This window comes from Silene latifolia, chromosome X (genome assembly GCF_048544455.1).
Source record: "Silene latifolia isolate original U9 population chromosome X, ASM4854445v1, whole genome shotgun sequence".
Taxonomy (NCBI): domain Eukaryota; kingdom Viridiplantae; phylum Streptophyta; class Magnoliopsida; order Caryophyllales; family Caryophyllaceae; genus Silene; species Silene latifolia.
The window spans coordinates 337,327,083-337,346,745 of NC_133537.1; the positions used below are offsets into that span (position 1 = coordinate 337,327,083).

Genomic DNA, 19,663 nt, shown 5'->3' on the forward strand with positions numbered 1-19,663 from the left:
ATACAGCTGAATGCAAGATTTATATACAAAGAGAAAGGAAAGAAGCATCTAACAGAAGTTTCGTATAACATTGTTTAATTCCGAAAGCAGTAAAGTTCAGCAACAGTGACGCTTTCACTTGCAAATTGGCTTGTTTAAGAGGGGATCAATTCCATATACAAGCACATTCCCAAAAGAACAATTCAGAAAAATATTTGTTAATCATATCCTTCTATACTACTTGAAATATAGTATTTAAATGTAATCAAATATTCAAATATAGATAAAATTCGATTCTCTGATAACTTAAGATATTGAACAGCATGGTCGACGTCCAGCCTCTAGCGTAAAGGTTTTGTTTTAGGCATCGTTCTCCCATATTCACTTTAGCTAATTCGCGTCTTTTTCTTTTGGAATATTCTTGTTAATCAAAGATAAACAAATGAACGTCCAGGCTTTAGCGTACAAGTTTTGTTCACTTTAGCTAACTCCCATCTTTTTCTTTCGGAACATTCTTATAAATCGAAGATATGATTTGCATTGAGGGAATACTCGGAAAGTACTTTTCATCATGCAATGACCAAGACACTTCTACAATTTCGCTTTTAGTAGTCGTATTTAATTTCATACGACGATTATATTTGAGAAGTTTAGGGTACAGTCGGTTTGGATCGGTTTAGTATCAAGTTCAACAAAATTCAGGTCGAGTAGACATCGAAAACAAATGTCCCTAAAATAGAAGTCAGCAAGTTTATTTTAGATCAGAGGAATACCAACTTACAAAGAATAACCACCATATCGGTACAAATTGAGACGATTATATTCATTACATTATGGTAAGATGAGTACTACACATTCGAAAAAAAGAGGCAGGCTCTAGGCGGTGCTAAAGAGCACCGAAATGAATGGGATACATCATACATATACAAGAAGTTCTCTCTCACCTCCGCGTAAGCCTTCTCCCAGCTCCGATCATCAATGCTTTGCCAACGACTCCTGTGTGGAGTCCACAAGCCACGGCAACAGTTCCTCCGATTACAATCCATTTCCAATCGATGCCCTTTTTTGTACACATAAGAGAGTCCGGTGTTTGATTTTGTACATCATCACCGGATTCTTCTTCTGGGAGACCTTGAGAACCTTCGAGAGATATCTTGGTGGTAATCCTCGCCATTGAAGCACATCTTGAAAGGGGAGTTTCGGATTTAAATGCAGTTTGATAGGCTCTCATGCCTGCATTTAGTTTCTTTACAGTCCCCCACATCCCATGCCTAACACCCAATTTTGCCACGTCTTTAGGAATTCCCATGTCCTCGTAATGAATTAGAGTAACTTCACATGCACTGCCATCTCCTTTAGCAGACTTCACTGCATTTTCCAGTAAACTATCAGCATAATAAGAATAAGAAACTGTCTTAATCCGACGTAATTTAGGGCCGGCTAACATGATCATCATTTAAATTCTGACACCATCAATACCAAGTAAAATAACAACAACATCAGAGCCTTAGTCCCAAAAATGATTTAGGACGGTTGACATGAATCACCATTTGAAACCGTCTACTCCTCTAGGGATTCCAATAGGGCTCGAAAGCTTTAATAATATAAGGAGATTTAAGTAAAATACTTGAAAATTCCTAAAAGCAAACAAATACTAGTATGCTAAAAAAAATATATTGGAAATCAAAAACAGAAAAAAAAAAAATAATACCAAGTAAAATAAAGTAGAGAGAAAAAAATATAGAAAAGAATAACTGAATAAAATCAAAAGAAAACATAATGCAAAACATTGGAAAAGATAATACAAAGGACATTCAAGTGTGAAAAAAGGGTAAAAAATGTTAACTTCAACATCTATACATACTCCATCAACATAACATAACTAAAAATAATTAATGCTACAAACATAAAATGTTCTCCAAAAAAAAAAAGAAAAAAAAATACTCTCCTTTCAAGGGAAAACGTCGAGTCAATAATCACCAAATAAGCTACTTGAATACGGAGTATACATCATGTAAAGATGACCCAGTACACCAGATTAATGGCTGGAAGTACTCACCAGGCTTTATGATCCAGCTAGAAAAATACTGCTCCACACGTCTTGGCTTATCACGCTTAGGCAAATTCTGATGTGCAACTCCCTAAAATTTTGAACCGACCACGTTAATGTCAGTGACAAGGTGTCAAAACATAAAAGTACAGCTGCATGCTAGTGATACAATCCAAGGCATTACTCTGTAAACTTCATATGACCCAATTCAAACTTTGACTGAGATAAGTCTATGGAAAATCACAACTCAGTTAACGATACCATAAGTACATAAGAGGATGAAACATGGAAAAAGAAGATGCAAAAGAGACGTACAACAAGAGAAAACAGAGAGAAATTGTGACAAACACAAAAGTAGGGAACTGAAGACAAAGAATCTCTGAAAATAAAAAAGATTCCACTCCCACAGCCAAAATTTAGAAGTCTCAGATGACCACATTTACAGGCTTACAGCAAGAAATCCAGAAAAAACATCTATATATAGAATACTGGACCTCTTTTTTTTTTTTAACTAACCAATTTTTTTATTTTTTTTGGTATCTCAAATTGAAGTCACTAGTTGCAACTTACTTTTTTCATAGGTCAAATAGACCTAAAACATAGAAACTAACACCTACCAGTAAGACTCCTGCATTTACCCACAGAGCTATAATTTGCCTCTCAGAGGCTTTATTCACAATGGGGAACACAGAAGGTTTCAAAATGGGGAACGGCAGAGGGTGGAGATCTTCACGAGTACATGTTGAATATCTGAAATTTTGAGTAGCCCCCAGCAAAAAATCAACTTGATACAAAGTGGAATATATGAGTAGAGTTTCCACTCAAATCGCCCATTTTCCAATAGGAATTTTATAAGCTTAATTAGAGGACATGATAAAAACAGAAATAAGTTATGCTCCCTCCGAATCTCTAAAAGGTTCCACAATTCCTATTTTGGCGGATTCATTGAACGTTACCACTTCCGTTTTTGGACTCTAATATCACCTAAAATGACGATCCTACAATCCTAACCCACCCCACTCACCCACAAGAACCCCAAATCCACCAAACACAACCCCCACCACGACCCAGGTTCACCACAAAACCCACTGCCCGAGCCTCTGGACGCTCCGACCGACCCCACTGGATCCACCACACCACCTGGCCACACCCGCCACACCACTTCCCTTCCCTTTGAAGACCACCATCAGCCCCACAAAAATCACCATCAGGCCCCACTAACAGACCAAATCTCGGCGAGCGAACGACCCCGCCGGATCACCACCCACCACCACAAATGTGGGGCGAGAATGATGAGCCACTGTGGATTCAATTGTGGCCAAACCTTGGCGGCTATGGTAGAGGCGAAAAACAAGCAGGGATACTCAAATCAGGATGTTGAGGCTAATGATGATGTGCAATCTGGTCTTTGGGCCGAGCCACGGTGGTTCGGGAAGGATGTTAGGGTGGTGCCATGGTGCTCATAGGGAGGGCTAGGTTGATGGTGGTCAATAGGAGTTTGATAATGGAGGGTGAAGATAAAATTGAGTTTGGGTTTAACTGCAAAGGTGAGACAAGAAGATGGGTAGTTATGGGAGGGTAGTAATGTAGTATTGTCTTTTTATCTTGTTCCTTAAATTTGGTCCATTTGAAAATGTAAAACCTTCCAAAGATTCGAAGGGACTCGACTCTCGAGGGAGTATCAGTTTATAACTATCAAGCAGTTAATGGAAAATTGCGAATATGTAGTAGATTTCAGCATGCAAAGATAATCGTCCAGAAAATAATACTGACATAGGGTTTGATGGGGGGCACCACAAACACATTGCAAGCAGCTGTAAATAGTGACACAACGAACAAACTATTTCTCCAAAGCTTTAAAAAAAATGATCTCCACAATATTTCTCTAGATTTCCTTTGACAGTGTATGCCACGGAGCTAGCTCATATAAGTATAATTTAAAGGTAAAGAAAAACAGTCATCATAGGTGATACCTTTGTAATACAATAATATGCCTTTCCAGCTTCCCATATTCTTCGACCAATAATATATTCCCGGTCACTACAGAAAAAAGGGAACTGCAGGGAAAACACATCAATGAAATATTAAAAAAGGGATTTTGTTATTGATTACTATACAGACAAACAGTTAACATCAGATGAACAAACCTTTTTGATCCAGTGAACAATCATCGTTCCCGTCTCCGGGCATTCCTCCAATATTTTAAAATATGTAAGCATAGGATCCCATTTAGGACGAAACTCATCATCCCAGAAGAAATCTCTTACTACCTCAGTAGTTGAATCCTCAAATACAGTTTGACTGCGATATATAGTTGGGCCATTCTGGAAAAGGAAAAAAAAAAACAGTTAAAATAATAGTGAATGCTACAAGTCTACAAAATAACGCATATGGGTTGTAAAATTGTCGTACGAAACTATCAATGTGAAGTTGTAAAATAATGAGAGTACAAAGGGAAAAATTAGTACAGGAACAACAAATTTAATGGGTAGAAAAAACATTAATTTTGAGAAGTTTAAACAAAAATTCATTTTGTTTTCCTGAAGTTTGAGACCAAAAAAGCTATTCACAGCCTTTAGTTTTCGGTTTTCATTTTCCATAGCTTCTATGATAAACATATTTCAAATTAAAGCATTTTAACTCTAAAAGATGAGCCCAAAACCTCTCAAATAAATAAATAAATAAATAAATATAAACAGAAAAAAGGATGGGCCCAAAGTCGACAATGTTCTCGATCAGGCCCAACAAAGCAGAAAGTTGCATCCTCCGTATGGTTTATTGGTTATTGTTACATTATGTTCAAGGAAGGTCAAGGACTCAAGATAAGGGTAACTCATGAGTTCACTGCACATTTTCTTGTCATTCGACATGACTTACAAATTACAAATACAATGTTCAATAGTGTGTAATATGCACCTCTTCGCATGTGTGTTTAAAATCTGAAAAGTAAGAATTATATTTGTGTCAAGATTTCCTATCACTGGATATTTCCTCCATTAGCAGTTAAATAAATACCTCAGGCTCATGGCGCCAGGCCTTGTATTTCATATTTGAAGTTGTGCGTTCCATCATGCTTTGCCATGAGATTTCTCCGTCCTTGCATTCAAGAAGCTGGAGGAGGTGCTCCAGGTCTTTCTCTGTGACTATATCATTTTCACCCTCTGAAACTCTGAGGCTAGAGCTGCAGGAAAAAAATATTAGATATAATTAACCTATATTTATAGTGTTTATAATGTCAAATGGCTGGATCTGATAGCATTAATCCCAGCTAGTCTTATGATACAGGTAATAGGTAAATTAGACTGGCAAAACATTTGAGAATATGGGCAAAAATTGGAAGAACCTATGCATGTTTCCTTATGATTAGACACAAAACATAAATCTAAGCTACTCATAAAAAATAAAAATAAAAAAACAATCCCATTCGAACTGTAATTAAAATACTCCGTATAGAAAAAGCACAGAGGAAGCATAAAATTTATCAAAAGCTAGACCACTAATGCATGATTTGGGGTTCAGGTGACCAATCTTCAAACCGAAACCTCTGTACTGGAACATAGTTCGTCCTAGAACTAGGCTGCAACCGTTCTTTCCTTTTGAATCCAATTGAATCAGGTTGTATTTTGCGAACTATACTATAAAGCCATGTCACCATGTGGTGTTGAAAGAAATTGTTCAAGAAGCAGAGAATAAGTCAGCTTGTTCCTGGCTACTTTGAATGGTTTCTGTGTAGGGATTTGTTTATCACATAGAACGATTCAAAATGGCACACTACTGACTACTGTATATGTCTCTATCTGCTTCTTAAAGTATGAGGTATTAACGTTTGACATGGTTCTCTACGCAAATTTCACCAAGGGGAATCTCTACAAACACCGTGATAAAGTTGCATACTACGCAATCAAGCAATGTTGTCCTTAAGAACAACGATACCTGAACTCAATTCCACAGGATTGAATAAAAGGTATGATCCCTTTTCCCAACTAAAATGTATTCGATTACGGATAATCAGAAACACATACACCGAAGCAACCGTTTCAAATTCTTGACAAAATGCTCATAAAATGTGGACAATACGATAAAGTGATTACTAGCCAAAGAGCACGTACATACTCAAAGCAACAAAACAATAGAGTAGACACCTAACTACGGTAATCTGCCAATCCAAGTCGACCAACGACAGGTAACACGAGATACAACCACTAGCAAAGCACAGGGCTAACAGGAGCTGTCGCCCATTTAATCGACAAGACTACAATCATTCTAGTTAAAATTTCCGATTATCATTTTAAAGTTACTCTATCATACTAGTCCGCCTCCCCAATCCATCTATAACCCCTAACTTCAAATCATGTTTCCGCAACTAAATATACCATAAAACCCGTCAAACTATCAACACAACTATTTCCACATCATCATCATCACCATAATACTCTCTCCGTCTCAGTCATTTGCTAAAATTTCTAATTCATGTACTCTAACTTCAAATCTTGTTTCCGCCACTAAATATAACATAAAACTAGGCACATTATCCAAACAACGGCTTCCACATCATCATTTCAATATCACTCCCCCCTTCCCATCATTTGTTTACATTTAACCAAAACATCACTACGGGATAGAGTAAAACAGAAAACAAACAATTGGGTCATTTGTTTACATTTAATTAAAATATCGCTACAGGATAAAATAATAAACAAATAATTGGAACGGAGAGAGTAACTTTAATATCAACAAAACGATCAAAATTCAAAAACATACTTCGAAATTTCGCGTCCCAAATCAGTCAAAGACCGGGACTCGCTACTGCTCCTCTCGAAAACCACCCGATCTTTATTCTTCCCTCGCAAACTCGACCAAACCGTCCCCAATACCGAAAAAGCCGAAACCGCCGTAAACGCAAGCCAAACCCGCCGCGCCCCGAACCCAGGCGGCGCGGTCCACAAGAACCGAAGCTTAGACCGAAACCCAAGATACACTAACCCGGTCCACCTCGGCCGCCATGACCAACCGATTACTAAACCGATCATGACAGCTGCCCATATTGGAACAGCGCAAAGTAAAATGTCGACGAATGTTTCAATTACTGCAGGTTGATTAATTAAGGAAATTAGATCGTTTAGGGTTGTTGTAGGATCCATTAGGGTTTGTTAATTTGATTGATTTGATTAGATTGGGATTATGATTTGATTTTCTGGGTTTTCTGACGCATTTTCTCTCTCCTTTGACAGAGAGAGATGTTTATAATTGTTGAGTCGAGGTGATTTTATGTTTGATATTGTTGTCTCTTTTTTCCCGGTAGGTACAAGAGAGGTGCAACTCCTAAAACAAGCGACTAATTAGTCATAAGACCATCTTCAAACAGAAGGTGAAGTTAATCGGGTCATCAATATATTAGTCCTTAATTCCTTCTTATTTATCTTGACCCCTTCCAAACAGAAAATCACGTCCTAGGTCATCAACCCAATCATTTTCCACTTTCCAACAATAAGAGGGTGCCACCTACCGGGTCACCATCTGTTAGGGATAAAATATCATTTTTTTATCATAAGTGACGTGGCAAGCCTCTATTGGTGTAAAGCAATTGAGATGGATCAATGACGTGGCGGACTTAGGACCATTGGATCAAAGCTACAAAAAACACACTCTAGCAGAATATCTTAGGGAAGAAAAGTGAACAACTACTTCCTAACTACTTCTTATTCTGATGGAACAGGCGCAGGAATCTCGGAGCAGAAGTAGGGGGCGGTTTTCTGAGGCTCCAAACCTAGCAGTTAAAACTATACAAACCAAGTAGAAGCAGATGGAAAGGATCTCATTCCTCACCGGCACTTCGACAACTACACTCCCAAGCAATCGATAAATAATACACTAGCTAGCAAAAGCACCCTTGTATTTCCTTACTTTCGTATTTCCGTCTCGATTATAGTGCCAAATTGGTGGGATTCCGACTCCCCCCGCGGTTGTTCCCACATCGGGTTTTCCGCGTCACCAAAACTTCGCGTGTCAATCTTTTATTTCGTCGTTCTTTCGTTCGTTATACTCGTTGCATTCGTTCCGTCATTGGTCATAGATTGATCATTATCACCCACTAATTAAATTAATAACTCGGTAAATTATTACCAAAACACAATCCTCAACTCAGGGTCACAAATTGACCCTCACTTATTCAAGGTCACCAAAATCATCTCCTTAATCCTATTTTAAGGTGTCATTAGCATGACCCAACAAGGTCACGACCCAGTTGGTGACCTTGCTTGGACATGGTCTAACGCGAAGAGGAGGCGAGAAACGAATCCAGGACTTTTTCCGGTAGGACGGCGCGGAGATCATCTAGTGGATCATCCAACACAATAAGAGTAATTGTTGAACCGACACCTTGGTTCGCACTTCAGTCACCAGCTCGATTAGCTTATATGTATACAAGTTCAATCTTAATAGACCATCTCTCATCATTAATTAGATCTTTGCAGTGTTGAACCCATTGCTAATAAGTTGATCCTCCCGAATTAAACTCACACAAGTCGCATTATCTATTTGAACATATAATTTATCTATGCGAAGTTGTCTTGCTCTTTCTAGCATGGTGACTAAAGCCAATGGTTCGCCCCTTATATTTGGCAGAAATACACGATTTTGACACAAGCTAATTAATAAACTATTTATTTATATGGCGTAGCACCGATTAATGTTTTATTTTTTTTGAAAATAGAATTTGATTGTCAGGAGTATATTATTTGATCAAAATTCCAGTTAACTTATAGAAGTATTTTTCATGTGCTTGACGAATATCTTAATAGTGGCTTAGTTGGTAAATAAGTAAGCTTGAAAAAATGTCAAATTATGAGTGAGTTCGATCCTACTATTGAGTAAACAAACTACTGTTTGAGAATTATATTGGATTATGAATTTCAACATGCCTAACCATTTGTCATCTTCACCTTTTAGCATTGCTAAGATTATCATGAGTTTTTTTTTTATCCATTTCTGATGTCTCAGATGTATCTATAAACACTTGGAGAAGGTATTACTGGAAATTAATCGGGTTGTCACAAACATGGCGAAAAAGAGGTTGATATTCCTCCATCGTCATAACCACCTCACCATTAGCGTAACACATAGCATGCCAAGTATCAACATCACACCGACTGAGTTGAGAAATAAAACTTTGTAGTAATGAATTAATGATTGATGATTTATCCAATAAATGTGAGCACCACGTGATCCAAAACCTCACTGCTGCTCGCTACCTACATACTGTAATTTGCTAATTTACAATCCTGCAAAATATGAAGTGTGTTTCGTTCGTTGTTTCACAATAACCATACATGAATGTATGTTAAATACTGTCTTGCTCTATTAGTATTTCACATAGTCCAATTATAAACGACTAACATCACAAATCACAACAGTCTCATTTTTTTTGCAAAACACCAACTTTTTAGGGTAATTCTCACTCACTTGTATTAACAATAAACGAGTCATTCCAAATAAGTTGTCCTTAACGTCTTTTGAACAAACCATTTTATAACTAGCATTGTTTGGAGCATCTAACTGCATAAATACTAAAAAAACTTGTCCTATTTCCATTCGAGAGTAGGACTTCACATATCTTCAACGCTCAATCAATCACATCATATAACAATAAAAACAAATCTCACAAATAACCACTAATTCCAAAGCTCCGCTCATCACACAGGAAAAGGGACCAAGACATCATATGTTTTCCATTCTCAATCCAGGACTCTATGAGCATATTCCTTTTTTTCAAAATAGGTAGGGATAAGTATAACTGCTAGTTAGACTTCATGTGTAAACTAGACGAGTAATTGCTATAGAAAAAGCGGTTAACCATACTAAGGCTTTGTTTGGTAAAACGAATTGAAAAGGTACCTGAAAACTGAAAACCTAACTGAAACCTGAAAATGTAGCTGATAAGGTAACTGAAAATTAGAAGCTGATAAGGTGACTGATTATATAAAAAATGGTTTGACAAACTAACTGAAAATGTACCTTATTTTGGTAAAATGACTTGAAAGGATATAATAATTAGTTGGGTAATGTTAAAATATAGCCCTTAGGGCTGTATTTAAGCATTTAATACCTTCTATATAAGGTATTAACTTAGGAATTAAGAATTAGATTACACATTACTTAATGCAATTAATACAAATATTAAGGATTTATTTCCTTTTATGGCTCCTTAAATACAGCCTTTAAGGCTGTATTTATCATTTCCCTAAGTATTTAATATATTATAAATTGAAAGGGTAAAAAGGTAATATTATCAAGAATCAGGTACCTGAAATATGAAATGCTACTCTAGGTAGTATTTCATTTCAGGTAGCTTATTTGGGCAAATAAACTATTTGCCAAACACTTCCAGAAAAATAAGCTACATGAAATTTGTATCAAAAAAGCTACTTAAGTCAAAACAGGTACCTAAAATGTCTTGACAAACGAAGCCTACAACTAATAAGCTTAATGATTAACTAATATAGACCTCATGTAATACATGCGCGATAGGTAAAAAGTTTTAGATTTTTGGTATGTATTTTAATAAAAAATTACTTCAATTTGTAAATTTTCTCAATTTTTTAAAAGAATTATTACAAGATACTACAAATGAAATACTCCGTATATAGCAATTTATAGTTTTACATTAATTTATTTTAATAAAAAATTACTTTCGAAATATTGCTGACTTAACCATGAGCACAAATTCAACGACTAAATCACCTCGGTCCAGTACTCCAGTTCGATTCGGTTTGGTTCGGTTCGGTTCGGTTCGGTTCGTAATGACTTAAAATTATACAACCAACCACAAGAGTCAAGAACTCAAGACCAGACACCACCGTCCACCACCCCAACAGAATGAAGTTGAGCTCCACCATTGCGACGCCATTGTTGCTACCTCCTCCTTCCTTCCCACTTCTCTTCGTATCATCTTCATCTCAACGCCAATTATTGTTTCGTAATCCATTGAATTCTACTCGCATTAAATCCCTCACACTTCTGCGTTGCAAAGCTTCTTCCGCAGCCAACAATGGCGTCGAGGAAAGTTTATTCAATTTGAAACGATGGTTTCCGATTAAATTAGGGTTTGGACCTGATAATGTGTTTCGTTCAATTGCTAGTGCAACTTCTAGCCCTATTTGTCAGTTCATTCCGTCTCCATCTACTTTCTTGCATGCTGTTGATCCTCGGATTAAATTGGTACTTTAAATTATTTTTATTGTTGAATATTTGATTAGTTTAAGTTCAATTTAAATTGTTGATTTTTAATTGATTATTGATTGGTTGATTAGTTATTGTGTTGTTGTTGTTATTGTTTGTTTGATTGGAGTTTTTGATTATTGTTTAGCTGTAGTTGGATTAGTTGGAATGCTGAGTTGTCGGTAAAACGCTTAATTTCCGCCATTGAAATCAGAGTATAGGAAGCTCATTTTTCAGTTTGAGCATTGGGGAGTGGTAATTAGGGTGTGTAGTTTGGGTTATCTTTCGGTATTACACAAATTCTTGTATAAGACGGTTTTACATGTAAACGTTTTAGTTTAATAGTCTCGTATAACTTCTTTCAATAACTAGCCATAGATTTAGCAAGGGTGTGTCGGTCTTTAGTGGATGGTTTGTACAAATTTAGCATAAAACCGTCTTGCATAAGACTTGTTATCGGTATTAAACACGAGAATGATTTGAGGTTTGGAGCAACCTCATTCAATTATTTGATCTATTTAAGATTCATTAGTTTTTGTATTTTTTATCTCTATTTGTATCGGTGAAGAGCTGAGTGTACACTGCAGGTTTGGCTTGTGGTGTTAGTTTTCTTGCCAGCACGGTCTCATATTTACATACGGTTTGGGATTGTGCTTTCTTTAGCTCTTCTATCAACATTGGTACTCCCTCAAGATTTGTGGATTGTAAGTTCAGTCATCCTTATTGGACTGCGAATTTATTAGAGTTTTGACATGTCGATGCTGTTGGTGGTGTTTTTGAGTCTATTTCTTGTATGTTTTCAGTAATAAACTACTCCCTCCATCCCAATTTCATTGTCGCCTTTTCCTCCAAAATTTATCCCAAAATTATTGTCTCCTTTCTAAATTTAGTAAATATGAGCATCCAACATTACTCTTTGACACCATAAGAACATTGTTTCAACACTCTTTAATTTAAGGGCTAGAGTCGTAGTTCTCCAATTTTTCTTAAATCCTCCCATAATAGAAATATGGACAGTACAAATGGGACTAAGGGAATATTTCGAGGACGAGAAATCTCGAGTGTTTCTAAGTTCTAACTAGCAAGGCAATGTGACAATGTAGGAAGAGGACCATTTGATATTTACCCTTTACTTCATTTTGCTTATCAATGAAAGTGAAACCTCTTAAATTGGTGACAGTGTATACAATAAATTAATAAAACCATCCCTTAGATGATAATTCTGTTCAACTGCATATCCTTCTTTCTGTTCGATTCACTGCTTGATTAATTTCTTTTAATGCTGCAGGATCAATTGGGTAGAGTGACTTTACTGTCTTTAATTTTATTCTTAGTGCTGGGGTTGACAGCCGATAGTGCAATTCCTAGTGTCTCGTGGAGAACCCCACCCCCTTCTCTGAATGGATTTCCCAGTGTTCCTCCGTCAACTAGGGGTTATGCATATATGATTTTCAAGTTTGGACCGTTACAGATGACAAGGAAAGGGCTTTCGGTGGCAAGCACATCTGCTTGTCTCACTTTCACTGTAAGTTGTTCCCTTCTGTTTTCCAATTTGCATATATGTAAAGCATCCTTCTTGCCTATTAGTAAAGATTGAAGTGAAAAATCTCCGTAACTAACTTTTGCGTGCTCTTATTTCCTGTAAGGGCTGTAAGTCTGAACTCTGAATGTAACTGCATCTGACTTAATTATACTGTCAAGGGAAGTGACACTTTGTTGTTTTGATAGATATTACAAAGTGCAAGTCTTTGTCTGGCAACCACCTCCCCTGAACAACTTGCATCGGCTCTTCGGTGGTTCCTGCTCCCTTTAGCGCGTATTGGTGTTCCAGTATCTGAAATTGTGCTAACGCTAATGCTTTCACTGAGGTTCATCAATCTGATTTTTGATGAGGTGTTTCCCTTTTACTTTCACTTCCTTTATTTAGAAATTATGGTCGTGCAGTACATTTTTTTTTATTTTTATAATTGCTGCTCCATTTCAGCTGGTTCAAATATGTTTTATCTATACAACAACAACAACATTACCCCAGTGCCTCAATGGCTCCCGCAAATTGCGGGGTAGGGGGAGGGGGTCGGATGTACGCAGCCTTACCCTTATGTTTTACCTATGTTGGGTGAAATTCATCATCGCCTTTCTCATGTAAATAGGGTTTTGTCAGGTCCGCAATGTTGCACTTGGAGTTCTATCTCGGAGAATAGTTTGGCAGCAATTGACACTCTTGGAAAAAGTTGATGGTATGTTTTTTATAAGTTGTAATTGTTTTGCTTTGTTGTCGCTGTTTTGGTTGTTGTAAATTTCTCATTCATTGGTCTTATTGTCTTCCTGATTTATCTATTGCCTTCTTCATTGAAGTTTTTGTGTTCCATATACAACATTTTAATGTTAGTATGTTACTTCTTTTGTTGTGACTTGACCAGTGTTTCTTGACATGCAGTTTTTGTCATGTATATCCGGCGGATATTCAAAAATATTTTTAGCCACGCTGAGCAAATATCACAGGTTCTACTCATTAACCTTGTTTTTTCACTCCTTTTTTAGATCCACCTATTCACTACACTGAGTCGACGCCCAATGATTTTCATGTTCAATTATGGTCTTTTATTTACTTTCCAGGAGCAGATTTCATTCTCTTGATGCTTTTTGGAGAAATCTGACATATTATGTACTTTTCCCTTTGTTATAGGCCATGATCGTTCGAGGTTTTCGAGGCGATACAAATCATCACAAGATACATTTTCCAAAATGGTCGGTTGGCATGCCAGATTTTGTTTCTTTACTGGCTCTGTTCGGTGTTGTTGGTGCCACTAGGTTGTCAGGGTATTTCCTGATCTGACATGCAACAGAGCTGCCATGATTCAGATAATGCTTGTAGTTTCGGGACTAAGTATCCTTGCTGTCAACCTCAAGTATGTTTTTGATCAAGAAAATTGTGACACAAGATTGGTTCCATCATATTGATCACACCAGTTGTCGTCAATAATTTAATAGGCGAGATTCTGGTGGAAAAAGGACGAGAATTGTCCTAATATCATACTCCATATTCTTCACATATTAATGTTGATACTCGGTTGCTTGAAACCGTGATTCTATAACTGAGCTTCGTGCCTCCTAGGAGATTTCCAGCGGAATGTGTATAATTGTATAGAGGAATCATGGATGTACGCAACAACGTTGTCTGAGTTTAAGCTGAGATTAACATGTGTCTCTACTCTATAGCAGATTTCCATTATCCTTGTGCTTAGGTATGAATGTATGATGGTGGTAATTGGTTATTACATTTATATACATATAAATGTGTATACAGGTTCCTTTTGGCAGTTAAGAGATGTTCTCGGAGTAATATTCTCTTCCACAGTATGTTCGGCTTCTCTGTTTCAATTACGTTTATTACTTTTTTTATAAACATATGTCACCAGAAAAGGGTAATACGCGAGGCATTCAAGGCCTACTTCATTTAACCAAGGAACATTGTGTTCAAGGGGGTCATGAATTTACGGATACTAGAATGAGTGGTGCGGAGTTTGGACTCGCTTGTTTGTTTTGCTGGCTGCAAATATCATTGATTGAAAAGAGTCTTAGGACTTGTTTGGTTGACATAAGGGAACTAAAGTTCCCGGGAACTTCAAGTTCACATGAATTTCCAATTCATGTGAATTCCCAAAAAGTGTTTGGTTTGCATGTGGGAAGTTAATTCATGTGGGAAGTTCCAATGACCAAGGGGGGGCTTGGTGAGTGACTTCCCACATAATGGAGGAAGTAGATTCATGTGGGAAGTTCTACTTCCCATGATTTTGGCAACCAAACAACATCATGGTTTTACACTTCCTAGGAAGTTTAAAATCCCATGATTTTAATGGGCAACCAAACAAGCCCTTAATCGCAATATTTTCTTTTTATCTAGCTAGATAACCCTAATGTAATCATAAATAAGTTTCCATAGGGTTATTACAGAAGACTTAACTGTTTTTCAAAAGCAATGAAAAACCTGTATTCTTCTGCGCGCACACAAGAAATAGAAAAAAAAACACACTATTACTGTTTTGGCAGGTACAGGCAGATAAATAAACTTGTTTGACAAGCACAGTGGTTGAAAACAGCATATTGAGAGCAAAGCTAAGTTGAAGCCGAAACTTCAGCAGGGTGGCATATCTGGCGGTGGTGGAAGTACTTGCGCTTCCTGGTCCGAGCCATCCAGCACTATGAATGCAGTCATCATCCCCCAGGTTTGATGTCGATCTAAATGGCAATGCATGTACCAAACTCCTGTACAAGGTTAGTGTAAAATTAATTAAAATGCTTTTATGTGACATAAACCGGTAAATATGACAGATTCTTGGGCGGCGGTTTCAAAAGTTTTTTTCACTTACCGGGATTATTGGCTACGAATCTGATAGTTGTCCAGCCATTTATCGGGACAACGACAGTGTTCTGAATTGGAGGATCGAGCAAATTGTAATTATCAGGATCTGTATGTTTATCAAAATTGCCGAATCCCGAGCCAATAACATAGAAACTGTATCCATGAAGATGCATGGGATGATCAATTGCAGCACCTAAACTGGTGCCTTGCATTATCATTTCAACTATAGAACCATAAGGTATAACCTTGACCCGTGTCGTGAGATTTGGCGTTAGAAGAAGCAAATTTTGATATTCAGCAGTGTAATTGAACACTAATGGCGGAAATTTTGGGAAATGTTCCAGGTACACTCCCTTGATATTGTAGTAATATGCCTCGAGCACATCGATAGTGGACGGGAGTACAAAGCTCATATTGTTCATGCTTGCCCTTAAAATGGTCCCATTAACCCCTTCGCAAGCGCGATTACCTGGGCAAGGTAATGTATTGATTGATAGGGTGGAGAATATCCTCTGTGTCGGATTTCTGGGAACGTCTATAGGATGTTCTTTACTGGCTAAGCTTCGTAGGCTGCTAGTGAAGGAATAAGCCGCATTGGTGTCGTTATAATAGGGAAGGTTAGGAAGTTTTGGTGAAGAATGTGAGTTGCAGCCTTTATTATACTGTAAGATAGCCGTGGTTGTGGTGTTATCGAAGGGGACAGCAGATGCAGTTGAGTATGCTCTAGCCGCCATGTAATAACAACCTGAATTATGGTTCGCTGTAAGTATAGCATCCATAGTTTGGCCTGGGCTGATTAAGATATAGTCGCTTGTTAATGGTTTTGTATAGCTTCCATCAGTGCCAACTACAGTGAGGCAGTGGTTGGAGACGGCGAAGAACATTATGATGTTCATGGCAGAATTGATTATGCGCAGCAGAACGCGCTGTCCTTGATCCACAAATATTTTGAATGTTCCTGCAGAAAAACAGAAAAAACTGAAGAAACAGTTTCATATAGAACTTACGTCACAGCACCTCTGTAAGGACCGTAACCATGTGACTGCTAGCTACAGCTGACAGACCGCTTGTTTGGGTTGGAATGTCTTGGTTCGGATAATCAATAACGTTAGTCGATTTGGGTTATTTTGTGTAGGTAATTTTCAAGTCAGATGATTTCCAGTCAATTTATTTGGGCCTGATGGAGTTCATGGGTGCGGAGTTTGGATCGACTCAATTATGTTTCAACTCATATACGGCTATATGGATCGGAATCAGATCAGGTTAGTTCTGTTACTCGTATGGCAGTACTGTTATGGCTCATGTGACGATGGAATAAGGTGTTTCGACAACTTTCTCAGTACACGAGATTTTCAAACAGAGATATCAGGAAAGACACAAACCTGGTTTTGAGCAATTAAACAAGGCACCAGGCTGACCATTGATGGTGAGTGCATCAGACACATTCGGATCTCCTCCGCTGGCAATGAACTCCCTGTAAACCTCGTAGACGTCACTCTTCCACCACTCTCCTGCCAATCCATATGAAGATTCACTTAATTAGTCCGACTGGAACTGCATAATTAAACTTCGTCTGTCGGAGAAAAAAAAATTGCAGAGTGAACATTCTTAAACAAGTTGGTGACTGAACCTAATATGATGGGTACTTCGAAATCAGGCTTGGGGAAAGGATAACTAGCTCCATATTTCGGATAGACTATTATAGGACCGTGCACTGTCGCTCTCGCCCATTCGCTATGTGCATGCCACCATACCGTTCCTTCTTCATCTGAAAGAATGACTGACTGTCTAAACATCGATCCTGGTTGGATCGGACACTGAGTTATGTACTCTGGACCGTCTGACCATGGATTCCTTGGTTGTTTCACTCCATGCCTGCAAAATCAATATTTCCGACACCATACCGTGGCAAAGCCAGAAACTTCAACTCAGGGAGAATGTGAAGAATGTGGACTCAAAACAAAAATAACTGACAAAAAACCGAAAAAATTAAATTTTTTTTTTTTTTTTGCAGGCCATACCAGTGCATGGTGATGTTGTGCTTGCTATTGTTTATGACTTTTACGATAATTGTATCGCCTTTGTGTGCGTAAATGGGAGGCCCCGGAAAGTGTCCATTCACGGTTAAAATGGACTTGGTGTGGCATAGTCTAGTGTATCTTGCTTCTTTCACCTATTTTGCAAAGGAAAAGCATTACCATTATTAACTTACCTAAAATTGCTCATCGATCGAGATGATCTTCAGTATCTTCGAGAAAAATGAGATGCCGTTATTAGGTGATACTGAGTTTATTACTCCGTACCAGCCACTTAGGATACTATCGATATGCTGTTAATGTTTTATTTCTTACCGTTTTTGAAGAGTAAAAGATGAAATAACAACGATTATGGTGGGAAGAAAGACGATTTTATTTTTTTGTCAGATGTAAACAGTAAAAGGATGTAATTACATAATGTTAGAGCTTATTACCCCGCCCTTAGTACATTTGTAATTTAACATCACTATTGTATGATTATCAAAAACTTGCTCTAATACAATAATATAATCTTGAAATCGAACTATGAAGGGTGACGGAAATGAAAGACGATGTTTGCGAGTGTGATATGATTTAGAAGATGATTTAAGGAAGAAGATGATGCTTACAACAAAGGTATAATGAGACAATGAGTAACATTGGTAAGATGCTTGAATCAAAACAAGCCCTATATAGAGCAAGAAGATAATTTGCTTCATTGCTTGTTTTTGTTTTTACTTGAGAAAAAGATAGTTTATTATTTTCTTAATATTTAATAGAACAAATTTGTTTACATTTTCTTCAACAAGAAGTTGTAATCTTATATAATAGTGTTAGCTAATGCATGGATATTAATTCTAAAAACCGGAAAATAAATTCATCGATAAAGTATCGACAAATAAGGTGATAATATATTAGTTAGATAAATTCATCTTTGTAGTTGTCTTTAACAAATTGTAGACGAGTTTCTTAAATTCAAACATGGCTTTTGTAGCTAATTTACTAATTAGGAGATAAATAGGGCAAAAATGGTAATTAATTATATATTTTGAAATAGTTATATACATTTAAGGAAAATTCTTTTATTATATGATCAAATGAAGAAATGTATGTGATGTTTGGCCATTAAATGTCCTACATCATTTTTTGGACATGGCGTTCGATAGTTTTCCACAAGTAAGTCGATAAGGAACGTCTTTATTTACGAATTTGAGTCGGATTAGTTATCGAAATCAATAAGGTTATCATAAAGTAGGTAATAATGTCAACAAAAATGAATGTGACACTTTTGTTAACAATATGGTTGCAAAATAATTATGGTAACAAACTATTTAGTTGGTAATGTTCCAAGGAATAAGGTGAAAATAGGTAAAGTAATGAAAAAGTGTGTAGGAAAAATCATATCCCAATTTTGTTAAACCTAATGGACCTATTGCTCTTTCTATTTGTCTTGGAATCCAAATGTTAAATTCCAGTCACAAAATTAGATAAACGCAAAGCGGTGGCGGAGCCAGAATTTGTTGTTACGACTTAGGAGGGCGGAAAATTTCAACGACCGATAAAGTAGGAGGCGACACCCCACTTAGAGGGACACCCTGACCGCCTCTTTCTGTCGGAGGCGGTCTTGGTCCTTCGAACCCGAATATCCCCGACGTGGTCTATATCATGCGAGTTATAGCAGTCCTAGGGAATTTGTTCGGTGGAAGGAGTTAGTTGACCTCCTTTTTCCGGGCCTGGGTAAGAAGTGAAAATTTCCGGGTAACAAACATTATCCAGAATTTCCCATAGGGAATGAATGGGAAGACCGAAAAGTTGGAAGAAGAAATGAAAGAGTAATACCGCGCCATAATGTAAAGTTAAAAAAAACTCGAAAATTTAACTAAAAATTTTGGATTTTTCATTTTTCAACGGGTAAAGCCAATATCCCTCCTCGCTCCACCACTGAATGCGGATAAAAAAAAAGTTTTTTGTGTTCATTCACTTAAATATTAAGCTCAAGAAATTACAATAAAACTAAAAAAATATTACATATAAGCTTAG

The 19,663-nt window shown here is 37.2% G+C and overlaps 3 protein-coding genes across 5 annotated transcripts; 1 reads left to right on the forward strand and 2 right to left on the reverse strand.

The window, feature by feature from the left end:
- Positions 1-704: 704 nt before the first annotated feature.
- Positions 705-7,346, reverse strand: LOC141619134 (uncharacterized). 2 transcript variants are annotated; one of them, XM_074436158.1, is made up of 6 exons: positions 6,791-7,346; positions 5,045-5,210; positions 4,177-4,353; positions 4,003-4,086; positions 2,039-2,120; positions 705-1,347 (listed from the first exon to the last, which is right to left on the reverse strand). In XM_074436158.1, exons 1-6 carry the CDS (start codon positions 7,168-7,170, stop codon positions 920-922), a joined length of 1,317 nt encoding a protein of 438 aa, XP_074292259.1. In that variant the 5' UTR covers positions 7,171-7,346; the 3' UTR covers positions 705-919. The 2 variants fall into 2 exon arrangements, with proteins under 2 accessions (XP_074292259.1, XP_074292260.1); XM_074436159.1 differs by having other exon boundaries at positions 5,045-5,204; positions 6,791-7,303.
- Positions 7,347-10,838: 3,492 nt separating this feature from the next.
- On the forward strand, positions 10,839-17,781 carry LOC141619136 (protein ABCI12, chloroplastic). Of its 2 annotated transcripts, XR_012531593.1 has the most exons (10): positions 10,839-11,245; positions 11,833-11,949; positions 12,534-12,770; positions 12,974-13,138; positions 13,407-13,482; positions 13,683-13,747; positions 13,932-14,490; positions 15,296-15,471; positions 15,578-15,846; positions 15,953-17,781. XR_012531593.1 is itself a non-coding variant. In XM_074436161.1 (7 exons), exons 1-7 carry the CDS (start codon positions 10,904-10,906, stop codon positions 14,079-14,081), a joined length of 1,152 nt encoding a protein of 383 aa, XP_074292262.1. In that variant the 5' UTR covers positions 10,839-10,903; the 3' UTR covers positions 14,082-14,605. The 2 variants fall into 2 exon arrangements, 1 of the variants encoding a protein (XP_074292262.1); XM_074436161.1 differs by lacking the exons at positions 15,296-15,471; positions 15,578-15,846; positions 15,953-17,781 and having other exon boundaries at positions 13,932-14,605.
- Positions 14,783-18,391, reverse strand: LOC141619135 (laccase-15-like). Its single transcript, XM_074436160.1, has 6 exons — positions 18,253-18,391; positions 17,630-17,781; positions 17,239-17,483; positions 16,991-17,119; positions 15,616-16,566; positions 14,783-15,511 (listed from the first exon to the last, which is right to left on the reverse strand). The coding sequence occupies exons 1-6, from the start codon at positions 18,340-18,342 to the stop codon at positions 15,381-15,383; spliced, it is 1,698 nt and encodes a 565-aa protein (XP_074292261.1). The 5' UTR covers positions 18,343-18,391; the 3' UTR covers positions 14,783-15,380.
- Positions 18,392-19,663: the final 1,272 nt, after the last annotated feature.